The sequence below is a fragment of the Myotis myotis genome, unplaced genomic scaffold, assembly GCF_014108235.1.
Source record: "Myotis myotis isolate mMyoMyo1 unplaced genomic scaffold, mMyoMyo1.p scaffold_m19_p_12, whole genome shotgun sequence".
Lineage (NCBI taxonomy): Eukaryota > Metazoa > Chordata > Mammalia > Chiroptera > Vespertilionidae > Myotis > Myotis myotis.
The window spans coordinates 3,564,954-3,584,592 of NW_023416316.1; the positions used below are offsets into that span (position 1 = coordinate 3,564,954).

General features: G+C 53.2%; 1 protein-coding gene across 2 annotated transcripts in view; it reads right to left on the reverse strand.

Moving 5' to 3' along the window:
• The window catches only part of PTPA (protein phosphatase 2 phosphatase activator), a 33,405-nt gene extending 14,071 nt beyond the window's left edge, over window positions 1–19,334 (reverse strand). The window contains exons 1-6 of one of the 2 annotated variants that reach the window (XM_036329399.1): window positions 19,037–19,334; window positions 16,117–16,214; window positions 13,755–13,841; window positions 7,902–8,027; window positions 5,460–5,577; window positions 3,574–3,673 (exon numbers count right to left, since the gene is read on the reverse strand). In XM_036329399.1, the coding sequence (XP_036185292.1) occupies window positions 3,574–3,673; window positions 5,460–5,577; window positions 7,902–8,027; window positions 13,755–13,841; window positions 16,117–16,214; window positions 19,037–19,067 (560 nt within the window). In that variant the 5' untranslated portion in view covers window positions 19,068–19,334. The remainder of the gene's footprint in view (window positions 1–3,573; window positions 3,674–5,459; window positions 5,578–7,901; window positions 8,028–13,754; window positions 13,842–16,116; window positions 16,215–19,036) is intronic. The other variant, XM_036329398.1, reaches the window with a different exon arrangement.
• Between the last annotated feature and the right edge of the window lie 305 nt (window positions 19,335–19,639).

Genomic DNA, 19,639 nt, shown 5'->3' on the forward strand with positions numbered 1-19,639 from the left:
ACTCAGCCTGCCATCACAGATACACGCAGACAAACCACGTCACTCAGCCTGCATCACAGATACACGTAGACAAACCACGTCACTCAGCCTGCCATCATAGATACATGCAGACAAACCACGTCACTCAGCCTGCCATCATAGATACACTAGGCAAACCATGTCACTCAGCCTGCCATCACACATACACGCAGACAAACCACGTCACTCAGCCTGCCATCACACATACACGCAGACAAACCACGTCACTCAGCCTGCATCACAGATACACGCAGACAAACCACGTCACTCAGCCTGCATCACAGATACACGTAGACAAACCACGTCACTCAGCCTGCCATCACAGATACACGTAGACAAACCACGTCACTCAGCCTGCCATCACAGATACACGCAGACAAACCACGTCACTCAGCCTGCCATCACAGATACACTAGACAAACCACGTCACTCAGCCTGCCATCATAGATACATGCAGACAAACCACGTCACTCAGCCTGCCATCATAGATACACGCAAACCACGTCACTCAGCCTGCCATCATAGATACACGCAGACAAACCACGTCACTCAGCCTGCCATCACAGATACACGCAGACAAACCACGTCACTCAGCCTGCCATCACAGATACACGCAGACAAGCCACGTCACTCAGCCTGCCATCACAGATACACGCAGACAAACCACGTCACTCAGCCTGCATCACAGATACACGTAGACAAACCACGTCACTCAGCCTGCCATCATAGATACACGCAGACAAACCACGTCACTCAGCCTGCCATCACAGATACACGCAGACAAACCACGTCACTCAGCCTGCCATCATAGATACACGCAGACAAACCACGTCACTCAGCCTGCCATCACAGATACACGCAGACAAACCACGTCACTCAGCCTGCCATCACAGATACACGCAGACAAACCACGTCACTCAGCCTGCCATCACAGACACACGCAGACAAACCACGTCACTCAGCCTGCCATCATAGATACACGCAGACAAACCACGTCACTCAGCCTGCCATCACAGATACACGCAGACAAACCACGTCACTCAGCCTGCCATCACAGATACACGCAGACAAACCACGTCACTCAGCTTGCCATCACACATACACGCAGACAAACCACGTCACTCAGCCTGTCATCACAGATACACGCAGACAAACCACGTCACTCAGCCTGCATCACAGATACACGCAGACAAACCACGTCACTCAGCCTGCATCACAGATACACGTAGACAAACCACGTCACTCAGCCTGCCATCACAGATACACGCAGACAAACCACGTCACTCAGCCTGCCATCACAGATACACGCAGACAAACCACGTCACTCAGCCTGCCATCACAGAGTACACCAGACAAACCACGTCACTCAGCCTGCCATCACAGATACACGCAGACAAACCACGTCACTCAGCCTGCATCACAGATACACGCAGACAAACCACGTCACTCAGCCTGCATCACAGATACACGCAGACAAACCACGTCACTCAGCCTGCCATCATAGATACACGCAGACAAACCACGTCACTCAGCCTGCCATCATAGATACACGCAGACAAACCACGTCACTCAGCCTGCATCACAGATACACGCAGACAAACCACGTCACTCAGCCTGCATCACAGATACACGCAGACAAACCACGTCACTCAGCCTGCATCACAGATACACGTAGACAAACCACGTCACTCAGCCTGCCATCACACATACACGCAGACAAACCACGTCACTCAGCCTGCATCACAGATACACGCAGACAAACCACGTCACTCAGCCTGCATCACAGATACACGCAGACAAACCACGTCACTCAGCCTGCCATCACAGATACACGCAGACAAACCACGACACTCAGCCTGCATCACAGAGTACACGTAGACAAACCCCCTCACTCAGCCTGCATCACAGATACACGCAGACAAACCACGTCACTCAGCCTGCCATCACACATAGACGCAGACAAACCACGTCACTCAGCCTGCCATCATAGATACACGCAGACAAACCACGTCACTCAGCCTGCCATCACACATACACGCAGACAAACCACGTCACTCAGCCTGCCATCATAGATACACGCAAACCACGTCACTCAGCCTGCCATCATAGATACACGCAGACAAACCACGTCACTCAGCCTGCATCACAGATACACGCAGACAAACCACATCACTCAGCCTGCCATCACAGATACACGCAGACAAACCACGTCACTCAGCCTGCCATCACACATACACGCAGACAAACCACGTCACTCAGCCTGCCATCATAGATACATGCAGACAAACCACGTCACTCAGCCTGCCATCACAGATACACGCAGACAAACCACGACACTCAGCCTGCATCACAGATAAACGCAGACAAACCACGTCACTCAGCCTGCATCACAGATACACGCAGACAAACCACATCACTCAGCCTGCCATCACAGATACACGCAGACAAACCACGTCACTCAGCCTGCATCACAGATACACGCAGACAAACCACGTCACTCAGCCTGCATCACAGATACACGCAGACAAACCACGTCACTCAGCCTGCATCACAGATACACGCAGACAAACCACGTCACTCAGCCTGCCATCACAGATACACGCAGACAAACCACGTCACTCAGCCTGCCATCATAGATACACTAGGCAAACCACGTCACTCAGCCTGCATCACAGATACACGCAGACAAACCACGTCACTCAGCCTGCCATCACAGAGTACACCAGACAAACCACGTCACTCAGCCTGCCATCACAGATACACGCAGACAAACCACGTCACTCAGCCTGCCATCACACATACACGCAGACAAACCACGTCACTCAGCCTGCCATCACAGATACACGCAGACAAACCACGTCACTCAGCCTGCCATCACACATACACGCAGACAAACCACGACACTCAGCCTGAATCACAGAGTACACGTAGACAAACCCCCTCACTCAGCCTGCATCACAGATACACGCAGACAAACCACGTCACTCAGCCTGCCATCACACATACACGCAGACAAACCACGTCACTCAGCCTGCATCACAGATACACGCAGACAAACCACGTCACTCAGCCTGCCATCACAGATACACGCAGACAAACCACGACACTCAGCCTGCATCACAGATACACGCAGACAAACCACGTCACTCAGCCTGCCATCACACATACATGCAGACAAACCACGTCACTCAGCCTGCATCACAGATACACGCAGACAAACCACGTCACTCAGCCTGCCATCACAGAGTACACGTAGACAAACCACGTCACTGAGTCATATGTAAAGCACTCAGCCTGCCTCCACCTGGTGGACACCGCGGAAGCGTCAGCAATCCTGACACAGCATTTCCATCACTTGTTTTCACTCGGATTTGAACCTGCTCGGAGGAGACCTGGACAGCCCATCTGCAGCCCCAGCTGCTTAGGGCAGGACAAGAGAACCCGCAGGCGCTCGGAGAACCCTCTAGCGCCGTCCCCAGCCTGACAGCGACGAGGAAAGAGGCCACTTGTTCCTCCCCCCACAGCAGTTACCCCTCCTGCCCGTGTCTCACTCACCGATTGAACACCTTAAAGACAATAGCTATTTGGTCGTCTACCCGGAGCACCCCAATCTTGCAGAGACAGCAGAGGAAAGCAGCAAAGGCTGCTTCGTGTCCTGAGGGAGTAAAAACAGCCGAGGTTGACAGTCTTCAAAAAAAAAAAAAAGGAGCGCGACTATTCTTGGTCTCACCAGTGTCCCAATCACTGAAACTGCCCCTCCAAGGACAGAGGTCAACGTGGAGGTGATAGGTTCTCTTTCTTGCCCAGCAAGACCTAGGCCCTCTGAACCACCAGAGCTATAATTCGACTCCTAACAGGCCCAGACTATTGCTTCTTAAACAGGCATTTATGTTTAATTTTGTAAATTTAACTCACTCACTAATTCCTGAACACCTACTCTGAGGGCCGCCCCTGCCCATGTCAGACAGTCCCTGCCCTTGTTTGACAGTTTATGACAGACATTAAATACACAATCACTTCTATATTCTAGCTCTGGAGGAGAAGGTGAACACTGTCACAGGGGGACCCTGACATAAGGGCTCAAGGGTTCCCTAAGAAAATAATATTTAATCTGAAAGATGAATAAGAACTTGCAAGGCATGAGGGTGAGAAAGCAAAGAGAGCATTCTAGTCAGAAGAAACAGCACGTCAAAAGCCATGAGGCAAGAAAAAAATGTGATATGCTGGAAGAACCCTCAGAAGGCCAGTATGGCTAAAGCAGAGAGCAAGGGAGAAAGCGTAACAAGATGAGGCTGAGATCAGAGAGGCTTCACAGCCAGAGTCAAAGCTCAGACTTTATCCCCAGAGCAATGGGAGCCACTGAAGGCTTCCAAGCAGGTCCCATTCTAAGCAGGATCACATATGGTCAAAAGGCACCCTGCTTCTCCCATCATGTCGAATAGGAATGGTCGGCAACACAGAAGACACCGACTGGCCTTTGGACTGAGTCCATGGTTCACAGTCACAGGAAACATAACTGGAGGGAGGTGAAGAGAGCGTTTCCGTGACTTCTGTCCTCCTCCTCCAGAATGAAGGTCCCTCTAGGGACGTAAAAAACTTGTGAACTGTTACTTTCACGTGCAGTTTCTGATCATGACCAGCCAGAATCCAAGCCATCATCATTCAGGGGTAACCATCACATCTGAGAGCAACTGAGAAGGGAAGAAAATCCACCCCCTGCTGACCTGGCCCCTCTCCCCTCCAGGTCTTTCCCTATTAGTCAAAGAACCAAAACTTGATAAACCCGTTCCCTAGCAACAGGGGAAGCAGACACAAAGCTTGCCCAGGACCCAGGTCCAAGGGGGCCCCCTGCAGGCCTACCTCTGTAGCCAGGCAAGGGGAAGGCCCGAGAACAGCAGCACTCGCATTTGCCTGCTTTGGGGTGGAAGGGAAAGGAAAGGCGGGCCTACCAAAGCAAGGATCCCTCTCAGCCAGGAAAACACTCCCCCATTAAGGTGTCCACCTGCTCCGTTTCCTTGAGAACTCAAGAACACAGGGGATGTGGCTAAGAGCAGGGGCATAGGGAGGAGGTGGCCACAGTGCTGCCAGGGGCTACTGAGCGCTCTCATTTCTCAAGGCTTTTGTAAACAATTGCCTTGAGCTATAGTAAGTGCTCAGTAAGTCACTTTGGTGATGACAATGAGTTCAGAGAGACCATTTTTACCAAGAACAGGAATCAGCTCAGCTCATATGGCAGCAGGCATATGGCTTCAGCTCCCCCTGGTGGTTGGAGCCAGAGCTGCAGGAACAGCACCAAGCCTCCTTGCACCCGGCAGTGCTGTACCCCAGCTAGCCCTGTCAGGCTGCTTGCTCAGGGGTCCCCAGACACAACCCGAAAGCAGAGAGGAAACAGCCCAGAAAGGACGCAGTTTAGCCAAGTAAGTGCCGGGGAAGGCAGGTACCTGTGCCATAGTCGATGCGCGTGGAGTTCCCCACTGACTCCTTTAGGTAAACGGCCACCTCAGGCACAGCAGCTGCCAGATGGGTGGGGACCACTGTGGCCACCAAGTTTTCTGCTTCCTGATAACACAAGAGACACAAAGTGGTGGCAGCAGATTATGCAGCATCCTGGTAGGCAAACGTCCAGGGGCAGCATCTGGCTAGGACCCCGGCTGCTATGCCAGGCGGCCTGGCCCCTACTCTGAACTGGCCACAGAAGGAAAAGAAGGGAGAGCATTTATTCTTACAAAACAAAGACTACTCTGGAGTGGCTTTTCATTTGCTGATTCTCCCTCCAGGTGACAGGGTCCTGGGGGCAAGACAGCAGGGATCTGAAAATAAGACATTAAACTTTCCCATCTGGTAACTCATCAACATCCCATAGATGTCGTCTTTCTTCATACTCCCAGCAAGAGAGTTTGTGCCATATGCCCATCAAAGGATGTATGCAAGGATGTTCATAGCAGATTTGTACAGTAGCCAAAACATGAAAAGAACCCACAATTGAAATGTCCATCAACAATAGAATGGATAAATTGTGCTATGTTCAAACAACGGAATACTATGCAGCAATGAAAAAGATCTGCTGCTATACACAACAATATGGATGAATCATACAGACATACCATTGGGTAAAATAAGCCAGACATTTATATGAAGTTCAAAAAATGTCAAAATCTACCTATGGAATAGAAATCAAAAGAGCTGGAGAGATATCAACTAGGAGGGGCACGAGGGTCCTGCTTAAGTGCTGGAATGTTCTATAGCTTAATATGGGTGGTGGGTGCAAGGGTAAATATACATTAAGGGTAAATATACATTAAGGGTAAATATACATTAAGGGTAAAAATATAGTAAGGGCAAAAATACATTAAGCTGTACAGCTATAATATGTCAGTTTTAAGTTATCCTATATAATAAAAGCCTAATATGCAAATTGTCCCTTCAACCGGGAGTTCGACCACTCGCTATGACGTGCGCTGACCACCAGGGGGCGGCATGGAACTTGGTGGGCATCTGCGACGTGGCGCTGGCAGCGGGCGGCAGTGCCGGCCCTGATGGGCCCCAATGAGAGCGGGACCGTAGCAAGATGGTGGAGCAGGTGAGCGGGCAGCACCAGGCCAAGGTGGGTGCGAGTGGGGCCCGATCGTCCCACCCACTGCTCAGCAGACAGTGACCAGCAGCGGCAGTGGGGGGCAGGGCCACCGTCTGGGTCCCAGGCACTGAGGGAGCCAGGCGGGGCCCAGTCACCCCGCCAAACGCCCTGAAAATGGCAATCAGCGGCAGTGGTGGGGGGCGGGGCCACCGCCCGGCTCCCAAGTGCTGAGGGAGCTGGGCAGGGGCCCAATGGCTCAGGTGGAAGGGGGCATGCAAGGCCCAGGGGCCCAGGTGCTGCCCAGGGCCAAGAGGTCAGCTCGGACCTGCCCTTCCATGCTAGATGCTCACAATTTGATCACCAGCCAGGCCTAGGGACTGTACTTGTGCACGAATTTTGTGCACCAGGCTTCTAGTAACTCTATAAAAATCTTTAAAAAACAACAACTCAAGCCCATGTGCCATCTTAGAATCCAGAGGCATCTGAGCTATTCTTAGGGAAGGAAAGCATTTTGCTGGGTCCTTGGAGCCCCCTCTGCTCCACGTGAAAACCCCAGGCCAGAGAAATGAGAACCCAAGCTCCGCACAGTCAGTGTGTGGACACCTGGCCTGAGAATCTCCTGGAGACACGGTGAAAATCTGGATTCTCAGACCCCATCTGGACTGACAGACTGCTTTTCTGAGGATGGGGTTGCAATCCTGCATTTTGTTTGTTTGTTTGCTTTGAACAGGAATCACCTTCATATGATTAAAAAATAAACAGGTGATAAAAGGGATGCACTGAGAAGTCCCACTCCACCCTTGTCCCCACCACCCCCCTCTCCCCTGCCCCCCAAAAGAAACCACAGCTTTATTTGCCTTTTGTGTATCCTTCCAGTGATGTTTCCCTATGCAAACTGGGCAATACAAACATACTTTTTATTTCTCCCTCTTTCTAACCAAAAGGCAGCTTGCAATATGCATCATAGGCCTGGCTGCTCTTCAACCTGACAGTAGACCGCAGAGTCCCCTCCCTCAGTTCCCTAGTGGGACTCCTTATTCCTCCTTACAGCTGCACAGTGCTCCAGAGGCGGAGGCACTAGTTTATTTAACTGATCCCCTGCAGACGGACACCTAGGGTGTTTCGATCAATTGCCTACTAAACAGCCCTGTGCAGAGAACATGGTATCCACATGGTCATTCCCAGAGGGTGGCTAAATGCATCTGTACTTTTGGTAAATGGAATTGCCATCTTAACAAACTCCCAGTGATTCTGATATGCCTGAAAGCTCCCTCCAGCCCAGCCCCCAGCCTGTCTGTGACAGCCTCACCTGGTCAAGTCTGGCATACCAGGTCCTGAAGGCCTTGTTCCCAAATCGAGAGGGCTGGTCCATTGGTGGAGTCTCATCAATCCACCTGTCCAGAGTGTTGAGAAGAGCGACCAGTTTCTCAATGGCCTGTGGAGGCAAAATAGAGGAGCAGGACACAATGACCAAGCTAGAGCCAGAGGCAAGTCCCCACTGTTGCTGAACAATGACCCCAAGACATGGTGCTACCTGGCATCCTCCTTGCTGTGCCCCTTCCAAACACACTGAGTATGAAAGAGAGGCCAGGGGAGCACAGTGGGCTTTCCAGAAAGGGACCAGCACCAGGCTGAAGGGACAAGGGTGGCTGCAGCAGCTGGTCTCTCACTAGCCTCGAGGAGCTGTTGGACAAGCACGAACTGCGGCCCTGACCTTCTTTTTTGTTTTTTAAATATATTTGTATTGATTTCAGAGAGGAAGGGAGAGGGAGAGGGAGGGGGAGAGAGGGGAAGAGAGAGAGAGAGACAGAGAGAGAAAGAGAGAGGGAGGCATCAATGAGAGAGAGAATCATTGATCAGCTGCCCCCCACATGCCCCACACACTGGGGATCGAGCCAGCAACCTGTGCATATGCCCTGACTAGGAATTGAACCATGACCTCCTGGTTCATAGGTCAATGCTCAACCACTGAGTCACGCCAGCTGGGCAAACCTGACCTTTTTCACTAGAATCAGTGTGGTCTTCTATTTAGTACATAACACCTCCTCACCACAGAAAACAGAAATGTAAAAGGAACAAAAATGACCAGTAATCCTAACACCCAGAAATAAGCATTACTTACTTTTTAACATACTCTTCATATTTTTCCAGTGTTTTCTATTGCTTATCATGGTGACAATTTTGAAGGCAACTGGACCGATTCAAAAAACACCATTTAGTTGCCACAGACCTTGAGCCAGTGACTTGAACGCTCTGTGCCTATTTCTTCATCTCAAAGTGGGCATGCTGATAGACAGCTCTCGAGGCTGTCATGAGAACTAAATAACACCCCATGAAGGATGCCTGCTGCAGTGCAGGCACAAGGTGATGGTGTATGATTACACAAGCTCGAAACATGGGTGACAGGGCACACGCGGCTTTGTAGCCTGCTATTTCCTCATGAACCTCATTCCACATCAATATGTAAACATGACTTTACAATAACCTCTAGGAAGTGACTAAGACTCCATTGTGCCAGTGAACTACAATTTATTTACCGAATCCCTCACTGTGAAACGTTTGGGATCTTTTCAACTGTTCACTACCACAGATAGCCTGAGATAAACAACCTGGCAGCTCATCCTCCGTGAAAATGCGGGTCAAAGGTAGCAGCGTGGGTAATGCCTTGTAGGACCACAGGTGTTCAAGATCCCGTCCCTCATCCCCGCTTTTCCCACGGAGGGCCGGGACTAAGCGCGGAATCGGTGTCACAGGCCAGGGCCACATGAGCACACAGTGTTACTCAATGAGAAATTAGGTGAGGCTGCCTGTCCGAGACACAGGCCTGTGAGGACGGTGAGAAAGTGCTCCTTGCAGATGAGGCTGACAGAAGTGGGCCACGTGAGGGGGCGACGAAAGGCGCAGGGAGAACATGATACAGAAGACATTCCAAGTCAGGTGGCCCTGGGAGGAAGGAGCCTGCCAAAAGGAGGATCGTGCCTGTGTCTACTGGGCAGAACAGTCTAAGGCAGCGGTCGCCAACCTTTCGGACCTCACGGACCTCCAGTGGTCCGTGGACCACCGGTTGGCAACCGCTGGTCTAAGGAGATGCCTCCAGAGCTCCTGGCACTGGTAGGAACTAGCAGGGTGGTGCCCACAGAAAAAGTTGTGATGAGGGCAAGGCATGGTCAAGTCTGCCACGCAGAGACGCTTCCCAAGAGCTGTGTATGTACTTGGAGGTGGGTGGGTGGGGAGGCGGGCTTGAGCTAATGGTATACATGCTAGCCAATGCCCCCCTGTAGAGCTCCAGCAGGCAGGAATCACATTGCTATCCATATAAGTGGTGCCTCCTGTCACTGTGCAATGGCCTTCATCACCCTGTTCCCTATGCTTGAGGCCTGGGAGGAGAAACGGACCCATAGAGGACAAAGCTCCCTTTATACCTGCCTGAAGCAGAGGCCTGGTGACATAAGTCTGCCTCGCTGGAATGTGGCAGAAAGTGCTGTCAGAACCTGTCTTTGTGAAGAACCAGGTCACCAGGAACACTGATAACAGGGACAGAGCAAACCTGACCTGGGACTTAGGACGATGCTGCAATAATCCTGGCTGGGAAGCACCCGCAAGCCCGTCCAGAGATGTCAATCTCTGGTGACACAGAGGAGGATTAAGAAGGTGCTCCAGGCCCAGCCCGGCTGACCAGTGAACAATGGAAAGGCTCCGAGCTCCTCTTTCTGCAGACGGGTTTTCAACTGGGGGTAGGAGGCCTCTACTGTTCGGCTAGTTGGGGGAAAAGGTTAGAGGAGAGAGAACTGTGGGCTTGTACCTGAAAACACAAAGAATACATCGAGCTGCACTTCTCCCTAATCCAATGCTTTCTTTTTGGATTTCATGGACAAGTAAAATTTTGGAGACATTTTCTATTTTGCTCTCGTTTTAAAAATCAAGCCGAAACCGGTTTGGCTCAGTGGATAGAGCGTCGGCCTGCAGATTGAAAGGTCCCGGGTTCGATTCCGGTCGGGGGCATGTACCTGGGTTGCGGGCACATCCCCAGTAGATGTGCAGGAGGCAGCTGATCGATGTTTCTCTCTCATCGATGTTTCTAACTTTCTATCTCTCTCCCTTCCTCTCTGTAAAAAAATCAATAAAAAATATATTAAAAAAAAAAACCCAAACAGAACAGGAAAAAAATAAATAAATAAAAATAAGACTTATCTATCATTTTTATTTTGCAAAAATCAAAAATTCTAACCCAAAGGACAGACATAATCTCAAAACGAAGGAGAGCCTTCTAAACACGGACGTAGGCAAGCCCACGTCCCCCTGGCTTGCTCCTTGCTATAGGCAGTCTGGAAGCCGCCACCCAGACCACGGTGCCCTCCCCCAGCTGCAATTGCCATTCCTGTAGTGGGAGGCAGCAGTGAGAAGAATCAGGAGACCTACGGAACCAAGCAGAAGACAGCTGGGTGGTACGTGAGAACATGGGCCCCTTCCCAAGTTCCAACTGCACCTCCCGCCCTGGGGCCTATCATGGAGGCCATCTGTAAGTGTGCTGTGGGCCTTGGGAGCCTGGCCAGCTCCTCAGTAAAGAAATGGCCAAAAAGAAGCTGTTACCGGATGTGAGCCGGATGGTAAACAGCTGGCATCTTTAGCTCATCGTTTGCTTTGTTTTTGTTTGTTAATCCTTACCCAAGGACTTCGTTTTCATTTATGCTTTTTAAAGAGAGTGAGGAGGAGAAGAGAGAGAGAAACAAAGAGAGAGAGAAATATTAATGTGACACACATCCATTGGTTGCCTCCTGCACATGCCCCCTGGCCGGGGATCAAACCTGCAAACCAGGTTCATGCCCTTGACTAGGATTCAAACCTGAGACCCTTGGTGGGTGGGCTGATTCTCTAACCACTGAGCTACTGGCCAGGCTGCTTTGTTTTCTGTACCCTACATAGCCCTGTACTGACAAAGCCTGCGTTGCAGAGACATCACTGACAGGCTGCCCTGTACACACATAGTCCTAATAAACTCATGTCTTTCACAGCCAGTCCTCTGGGTTATTTATTTGGAATTGGCAAGCAATACTCTGAGGCCTTCTCAGACCTCAGCTCTTTGCAGAACACAGCTCCCATCTGTGGGCCAAGGCCACTTCCTGTGAGCTGTGCCTCCTGCTGACCCTGCCAGCTGTGGGCAGAATCTGGGAGCCCGCTGGAGACTAGTCACCTCTGTGCACTGAGTGGGGAGCAGCCCACTCCCCCTGGTGCTGGGATGAACCCCAGCTCAGGAAGAGCCCGAACTGAAGCAACAACACTACTGGAAATTAGAAATGCAAAATAGCTAACGCTTACAATCTATATAATAAAAGGCTAATATGCAAACTGACCGAACGGTGGAATGATCTGTCGCCATGATGTGCACTGACCATCAGGGGGCAGACACTTAACACAGGAGCTGCCCCCTGGTGGTCAGTGCACTCCCACAGGGGGAGCACCGCTCAGCCAGAAGCTGGGCTCATGATGAGCGCCGCGGCGGTGGCAGCAGCCTCTCCCGCCTCTGCGGCAGCGCTAAGGATGTCCAACTGCTAGCTTAGGCTAAGCCGTCAGTTGAACATCCCAAGGGCTCCCAAACTGCAAGAGGGCACAGGCCCAGGCTGAGGGAGGCACGCCCACCCCACACCCCCCCCCCCGCAGTGCACAAATTCTGTGCACTGAGCCTCTAGTAGCTAATAATGATAATGTCATTTGTCCGTGCCAGGTACTGTACAAAACCACCCTACATGTGGGATCTTAGCAGATCCTCCCCAGGGGCCATGAGTAGGTCTGTGGCTCTTCCCACTCTACATATGAGGACATAAAGGTCCACAGGAAACAAGGTCACTCAGCTTAGAAGTGAAAGGTTATGAAAACCGGGTCAGCCTGACTCCAGAACTCAGGCACTTAACCATGCTGCAATGCTGCCAAAAGAACAGCTCCTGTGCTAAGACAACACCTGGTTGGTGTGGCCTGCTACCATCAAAGCCTCAGAGGCAATTAAGGGACCTGGGAGGGATTTGGCAGCTCAGAATCTGCTGGGGTAATTATAACATCCCCTTTAACTAGCCTTCCCACCACATTCCCCAACCCACTGAGGAGAGCAGAGCATCTCTTGCCACAGGCTCAGAGGAGCCCGCTCTCCCCTCCTCTGCACCTGGGCCTCAAGTCCCGGAGCACTGAGTGGGCCAGCTCCCAAGAGAAGACTGGCAATCCCCAGCACTGGCTCCCCTCCAGTGACAGAAGAGGACCTCGGCCACCCAGCAGCCAGTTAGGGCCAATGTGAGCCTCAGGCCAGGTGGAGACTGGGCCAGGCCCAGGCTACAGCTAGAGAGCTGGGCCAGACAAGACACTGAGAGAGGCTCCTCAGGCCCTGGTGTCTCAGATAAGAGGCTCAAGGTGGTTCTGGGCCAACTGGGACAGGAATCCAAAAGGCCACTGGAGGCCTCCAGCAGAGCAAACAACTACAGGACCACACCTTCCCAGGGGTATCAGCCTCCCCACAGCTCTCGCCCTCCCTCCGCAAATAAGCCTGTCTCTGAAACCCAGCCGAAGAGCACCCACCTAGCAGTGTGCCCTTCAACTCAATGTTTCCACTCCTAGACGTGGAAACAACGTCCACATATGTAGGTGCAAGGGTATTCAGAGCAGCAATGTTTAGGGACACAACCTAAAAGTCTACAGTTAGGGGACTGTTTAAACCAATGAGGGCATGGCTCAGTGAGGCAGCCATTCCCACGGCAGGAGAGGAGGAGCTCACAGGGCAGGTCTGGATGACACTCCCCCAGCTGTTAACGGTCAGCTATGAGAGGGAAGATAGCAAGAGGCCAGGGCTAACGTTACACACGTTTCTCAGTAATCTCTTCAGTGAGCACGGTTACTTCTTTTGTGATCTCTTTTGACTTAAAACGTATATAAACATACCAGTTAGCAAAAATGCAGGCTATAAAATGGCAATTTACCTTGATCCAATTTTCTATTCACAGATTTTAAAAAGTGTGAGAAGTATACAAAACGTATACAAAGTATACAAAAATGTCAACTGCACCTGTGTTTGAATGATGTGATTTTCTGCACTGGCCCCGCTGTGGGCAATGAGCACACAGGACTCCATGGAGCTATTTCTGGAAGGCCCTGCCACAGCAGGCACCCTGCCCATGCCTACCTCAGAGACTTTGTACTCGAAGGTCAGCTTCTTCCCCTTCACACCTTCGTTGAGGGTAAGGATGAATCCGATGTAGTCGGCGTATGCCTACCAAACAGGGGAGGAGGACAGTGGGATGTGGAAAGGGCTGTCAGACCCCCACTCTCTCTATACCCCAGCTGCACCCAGTTACCAAAATGCTCCAAGCTGCCCCTGGCTCCCAACCAGGTAGCAGGAGCAGTAGAAAGATAATGTCAAATACCCTCCCCTCGCCCTCCATCCCACACCACTGGCAAGCCAATGACACCTGGGCCTCCAGCCAGAATGTGCTGTGTGCTCACTCTTGCTACCAGTAGTTTCTTTACACAACAGCCCAGGAGCTAGCACTATCACTGACCCCATTCTACAGGGGAGAAAACCAAGGCTTCAGGAGAGTGACTTGCCCAACGTCTCCTAAGACCAAGATCTCAGTAGATGTGGAGCCGGACCCAGCCAACCAAACTCCACTGTACTACACCACCAGGAGCCCAAGGAACCCACCCAGGGCCCTCTCCCTGCTCATATTCCAGATGGCTCCCCACCGGCTGTCTGCCTTGGTGCAATGCCCGCTCCCAGGAGAAGTGTCTTCTGTCCATGGCCGGGTCTCTCAGCACACCCATCCCCGGGTCCCGCTGGGCACTCTCCTCCCTGTTGGGCTGCAGGGTGCACCCAGCATGGGGATGAAAAAGCACTGAGGCACAGGCCCCTGGAGGGGCGGTTCCTGGGAACAACGGACTGCTCAGTCTTGTTTCTTCATCATCCCTCTGCCCCTCGCTTGCTTCCTTCCTCCTTATCTAAGCCTAAAGGGTACCAGCCCCAGATGCGTCCTGAGAACCCACCCCTCAGTGTCTAGAGGGGTGTTCTATAGCAGATCCTCTTGCCAGCTTAGGAATGGCTGCAGGCGGGAGTGGGGGACAGCACCTAAAGCAACTCCCCCGGCCCAGGGCAAGCCTGAGCCCTCATCCTGACTGTGGCAGTGCCCACAACTGCCCCTGCAAAGCACATTGGGACGCAAGGAGAGGCGGGAGCAAGGGGCAGGGGCATCCTCCAAAGTCCCTGCTCTATGTGGGTCCGAGTCTCTTGGTGACTAAAACTCAGGACATTCTAACGAAGGTGACTGTGTACAGTCTCTACAGATGCCACCACCACCACCACCGTTGTCATCATCGCAAGAGCATCGGTCAGCATGCACATCAGCAGAGAAAGGGACCAACACTTCCCTAATATGCTGGTGCCAACAACGGGCCAGACAGTAGTAAGTGCTTTGGGCTCCCTGGACCCCACAGCTCTGCCCGTCGTGACAGCAGCCCGGACAACAGGCACACGGACGAGTGTGGCTGTGCGCCAACAAAACTGTATTTACAGAAACGGGCGGAGAGCCAGCTTCGTCTGGCAGGCATCATTTGCCAACCTGTGGCCTAGACCCGTGGTCGGCAAACTGCGGCTCGCGAGCCACATGCGGCTCTTTGGCCCCTTGAGTGTGGCTCTTCCTAAGCCGTAGGAGTACCCTAATTAAGTTAATAACAACGTACCTACCTATATAGTTTAAGTTTAAAAAATTTGGCTCTCAAAAGAAATTTCAATGGTTGTACTGTTGATATTTGGCTCTGTTGACGAATGAGTTTGCCGACCACTGGGCTAGAGCAGTGTAAGCACAGCAGACTCCTTACCGGAAACCTGCCAAGTTTGTCAAGACCCCAAGCCTGCCCCTTCTCTACAAGGGACACTCCCCACCCCAGCTGACCAGACCAGGCCGGCACCTGGCTGGAGCTGGACCCAAGGCCTTCCCTGGGAATGTGAAATTGGCTTTCTTTCTCTCAGTCCCAGTCTTTCCGCAGCCTGACCACAGCCAGGAGGGACACGCTGTTATCTTCTGCAGCACAGAAAGCTGGTCTGCCCAAGAGTGCTCTGGGCCCCAGTTCCCAGGTATTTTTAGGCTCAGTCACTTCCCTGGCCTCGGTTTTCATGTAATAACCTCCTCTCCCTTTGATACACTGCTCCCCAACTTGCTGTTACTTGTAACCAAGAATCACGTAACACACTCCTTCATTTGGGACACTCATGTTCAGCCAATACAACTCTCAAGGGGCGACGGTGTATGAGAACCAGGAGCACAACTCTGTAGGGTTACTCTGGCCCCGGCCCCCAGAGATCTTCCCACTGCCCCTGACGGGAGGGACAGTCATCTCCGCTGTCACCTCCCTTCCTAGCTTCTAAGAGCTGTGGCTCCAAGAGCGTGAAGGTCAGGAGCTCACAGCCCATCATGTCCAGAAAACCAGTGTCTCTGAAAAAGCCCGAGTTTCTCCTCTTAGCTCTGACCCTGCAGGGTAGACGCCACTGGTACCTGAGAACGCTTCCATTTACCCATGTCCGGAACCGTGTGGATCTCCTTTTTCGGAATGATAAAGCTCTGAGTGGCTGGAGGGGTCTCCTCCGAAGAATCTTGACAAAGAAAACGAAAAAGCAAACAAATAAATAGAAACCCTTCCCAACACACACACACTTTTAAACCAAGATTCCAACACCCAAGCCCCAGTGTAAACCAGACACAGACTCCCAGGACAGAGTATTTAAACCAAACCCTCTGGCCTCCTGACTTTCCTTTCTCTGCAAGGAAAACAAGGTATCAGTTGTTGAGGGAGAAGCCCAGGGGACCTAAGGAGTAGGCTAGGGAACCTGAGATAAGAGCAAAGCAAACCTCTACCTAATCCGAATTCAAACCAGGGCCTAAGAAAGAGACGAGAAACTCTCTTCCTCCTCCCGCCTGTTCTGCAAGCCCTGTTCCCAGGACCCAACATTGAGACCCCCTCCGATTAGTAAATTGCTACTCTAAGATGCTAAATAGAAAGCTTTGTAGGTCAGGCTAGTAACCCAACCACATTGTCTTTATGGGGAAATGTGCTCCACGTTCCAAATAATCAACTTGCAATATTTGGGAACAGAGCCCTTCTGTACATCGGAGAACTATTCCCTGCAAGGGGACAGTCCCCCTGACATTGTTTTACAAAGAGGAAAACCTCCAGGCCAGGCCCTGTCACCAGGGGAAAGGTTACCCTATAGGAAGCATTGCAACAAATCACTGATGCAACACACAAGTTGCCAGAACACAAAATCCCAAGTCAGAAAAGCAAGCCTTCGGACACAGGCCTGAGACAAATGAAGTCAGACCCACAGTCTCTCCAGCCTCAAGGTTCTGCCTCTGACAAAGGGACCACCGGACAGTTGGATCCCCTAAAACCTCTCAGTATAAGATGGAAACATACAAAGTGTTAGAGATGTCCCTAACCGCCCCCCCTCGCCCCGAAAGTGTAATGTAGCATCATCTACCACTTGGGAACCAGTCCACGTGTTCAACTTGTACCACCTTTGAGAAGACCCACAGGAACCCACACTGACTTAACTGCCATGTCCCAGGCGCTGCCCACATCCTCTGTGGACACACACGGCAGCCCTATGCAGGCGTAGCCTCAGGTTTAAGAACTAAGGGAACCGGCTCACAGGGGCTGGGACTTGCCTGCAGAGCGAGGTCTGGGTACCTCCAGAAGCCCAGGTGTTCACACTACACCGAGGGAAGGAGTTCACTCCGCTTGTCCCAAAACGCCCCACTTCAAACTTCCGAGAAGGGCCACACGCCCGGAGCCTGGGTCCTCAGCCATGGCTGCCCTCCCGGGCCTTCACCTCGTTCACGCACAGGTTCTCTCCCTCACCCACCACCCGTCTTCAGGGACACATCTCACGGGGAATTCTTATTGAGAATGTCTTCTATCTCCCGATGCCATTACCAGAACTTCTGAGGCAGCTGGAGGGGGGCGAGGGGGGGGGGCGGCGGGGGGGACACTCAGCCGGGGGACCATATAAGGTCCCGGAAATCATTTGGTCCGGCCCTGCCTAGCCATCAGGGGTGAGTTAATTAAATGTTTGGCCACACAGAGCAGGCTAATTTTGAAGCTGATTAGTGTGTATGGCCCCTATCAGTGGTTCTCAACCTTCTGGCCCTTTAAATACAGTTCCTCATGTTGTGACCCAACCATAAAATTATTTTCGTTGCTACTTCATAACTGTCATGTTGCTACTGTTATGAATCGTCATGTAAATGCCTGATATGCAGGATGGTCTCAGGCGACCCCTGTGAAAGGGTCATTCGACCGCCAAAGGGGTCGCGACCCACAGGTTGAGAACCGCTGCCTTAAATGATGTTCTAAACATCCAATGGCCCGCAGCAGGAAAAAGGTTCCCCACCCGTTCTAAGGGCACACGCACAGAAGTTTTGTGTTAAACAAAGTAATGTCTGGTTGCATGCCCTAGGAGATCACACCCAGGTCTTTATTCATCTTTGTTTTCGTTCTTTTTGTTTTTTTGCAGCGGTGGGAGGCTTGTAGGGGAGGGACTCTTGATCTTGAACATTTCTGAGACCTTCCCAGGGATCACAAAATGTAAGACAGGGCGGAAGGAATAGCAGATGCTTTCCAAACCCTAGCTGTGTGTTTGGCTAACCTATTTGCTCCTGACATAATTTTAAAAGTCTTAGCTCAAGGTGGGGGTGAGGGGTGTCAGCAGCACCCCCACCCCCACCCCCACCCCCGGGCCGTTCTCCAGGCTGCAGGCCTCTATCCCTAGCACCTCCACCCCCAGCTACTCGAGTGAACTTGAAAGAGGCCGCGGTGCAAATAAAAGTCACAGATGGTGACGCCAGGGAGAGGCGCACCTCCTTGCACAACCAGCCTTTGTAAATGAGTGGTTTAGGCGACCGAGAGCGGTTTCTCTCAATAAATTCTCAGCCACCGAAACTCCCGAGGCCGGCCTCCCAGAGGGAGGGAGGAGTGGGGGTGCGGGGGGCCGGGCGTGGGGATGGGGTCCAGCTGGGGATGGGGTCCAGCAGGCCCAGCCCACGGGGCACCCCTCCCGCTGAGCAGGGTCGCATAACGAGGGCAGCCCCGTCCATGCATCCTCCCGCCGGAGAAGGGTGACCTGGGTCCGAGCAGCCCGGGCGTGGACAGGCCCCGCTCCCGCCGAGGCGTGGCCCACCCGACCCTCCGGCAGCCCGGGCTCCCCAAGACGCGGGGTGGCGCCCCACCCGCCAGCCTTCGCCGCGGCCCTGGGTTCTTGCCCTCCTGCCAGGCCCCTCAACGCTACCTCCTCCTCGGCGCCCATCACCCCCGCCCCCTCGAGGTCCCCCATCTCCCGACCCTCCCGGCCGAGCCCCCACCGCACCCCTTCCTCGCCCCCGCGCCCCCGCCGCGGCCCGACCGGCCGGCGCACCATACCTGGCGGCGCCTGCCGCTCGCCCTCGGCCATCTTCCTCCGCCAGGAGCCGGCCCCGACGCCCGCAGCCCGCACCTGGCACTCCGCACCCACCCCTCCCTGCCCCGCGCTCAGAGCTTTTGGGGAGCAATGCGCGCCGGCCGGCTACCACCGACAGCCGAGAATTACAGTCACCCCCGCGGAGACAACCGCCATGTCGGTGCGGGGCGCTCAGGGAGCATGCCCAGCAACGGCCGGCTCCGGCGGCGGCGCAGCCCGGGAGGCGGCGGCCATGTCGGCGCGGGGCGCCCGGAGCATGCGCACCAACGGCCGGCTCGCCTCCCGGCGCGACAACCGCCCGCCCGGCCCTGGGAGCGCGGTGGCCATGCTTTTGCGGGGCGGGCGGAGGCCGGCGCGGCGGCCATGCTTTTGCGGGGCGGTCCCCACCTGTCACCTTCGTGCGTGGCCCTGCCCCTGCCCCTGCCCCGAGGGACACTGGAAGACATTGCCCTGTCAGCATGGCTGTGCTTCCCTACCACTCGGAGGGCAACGCTCCAGGACACCGAGCGGACTGACGGGGGTGGCACCACTGCCTCCAAAGGAGGGGACGGCAACCGGGGTGGGGA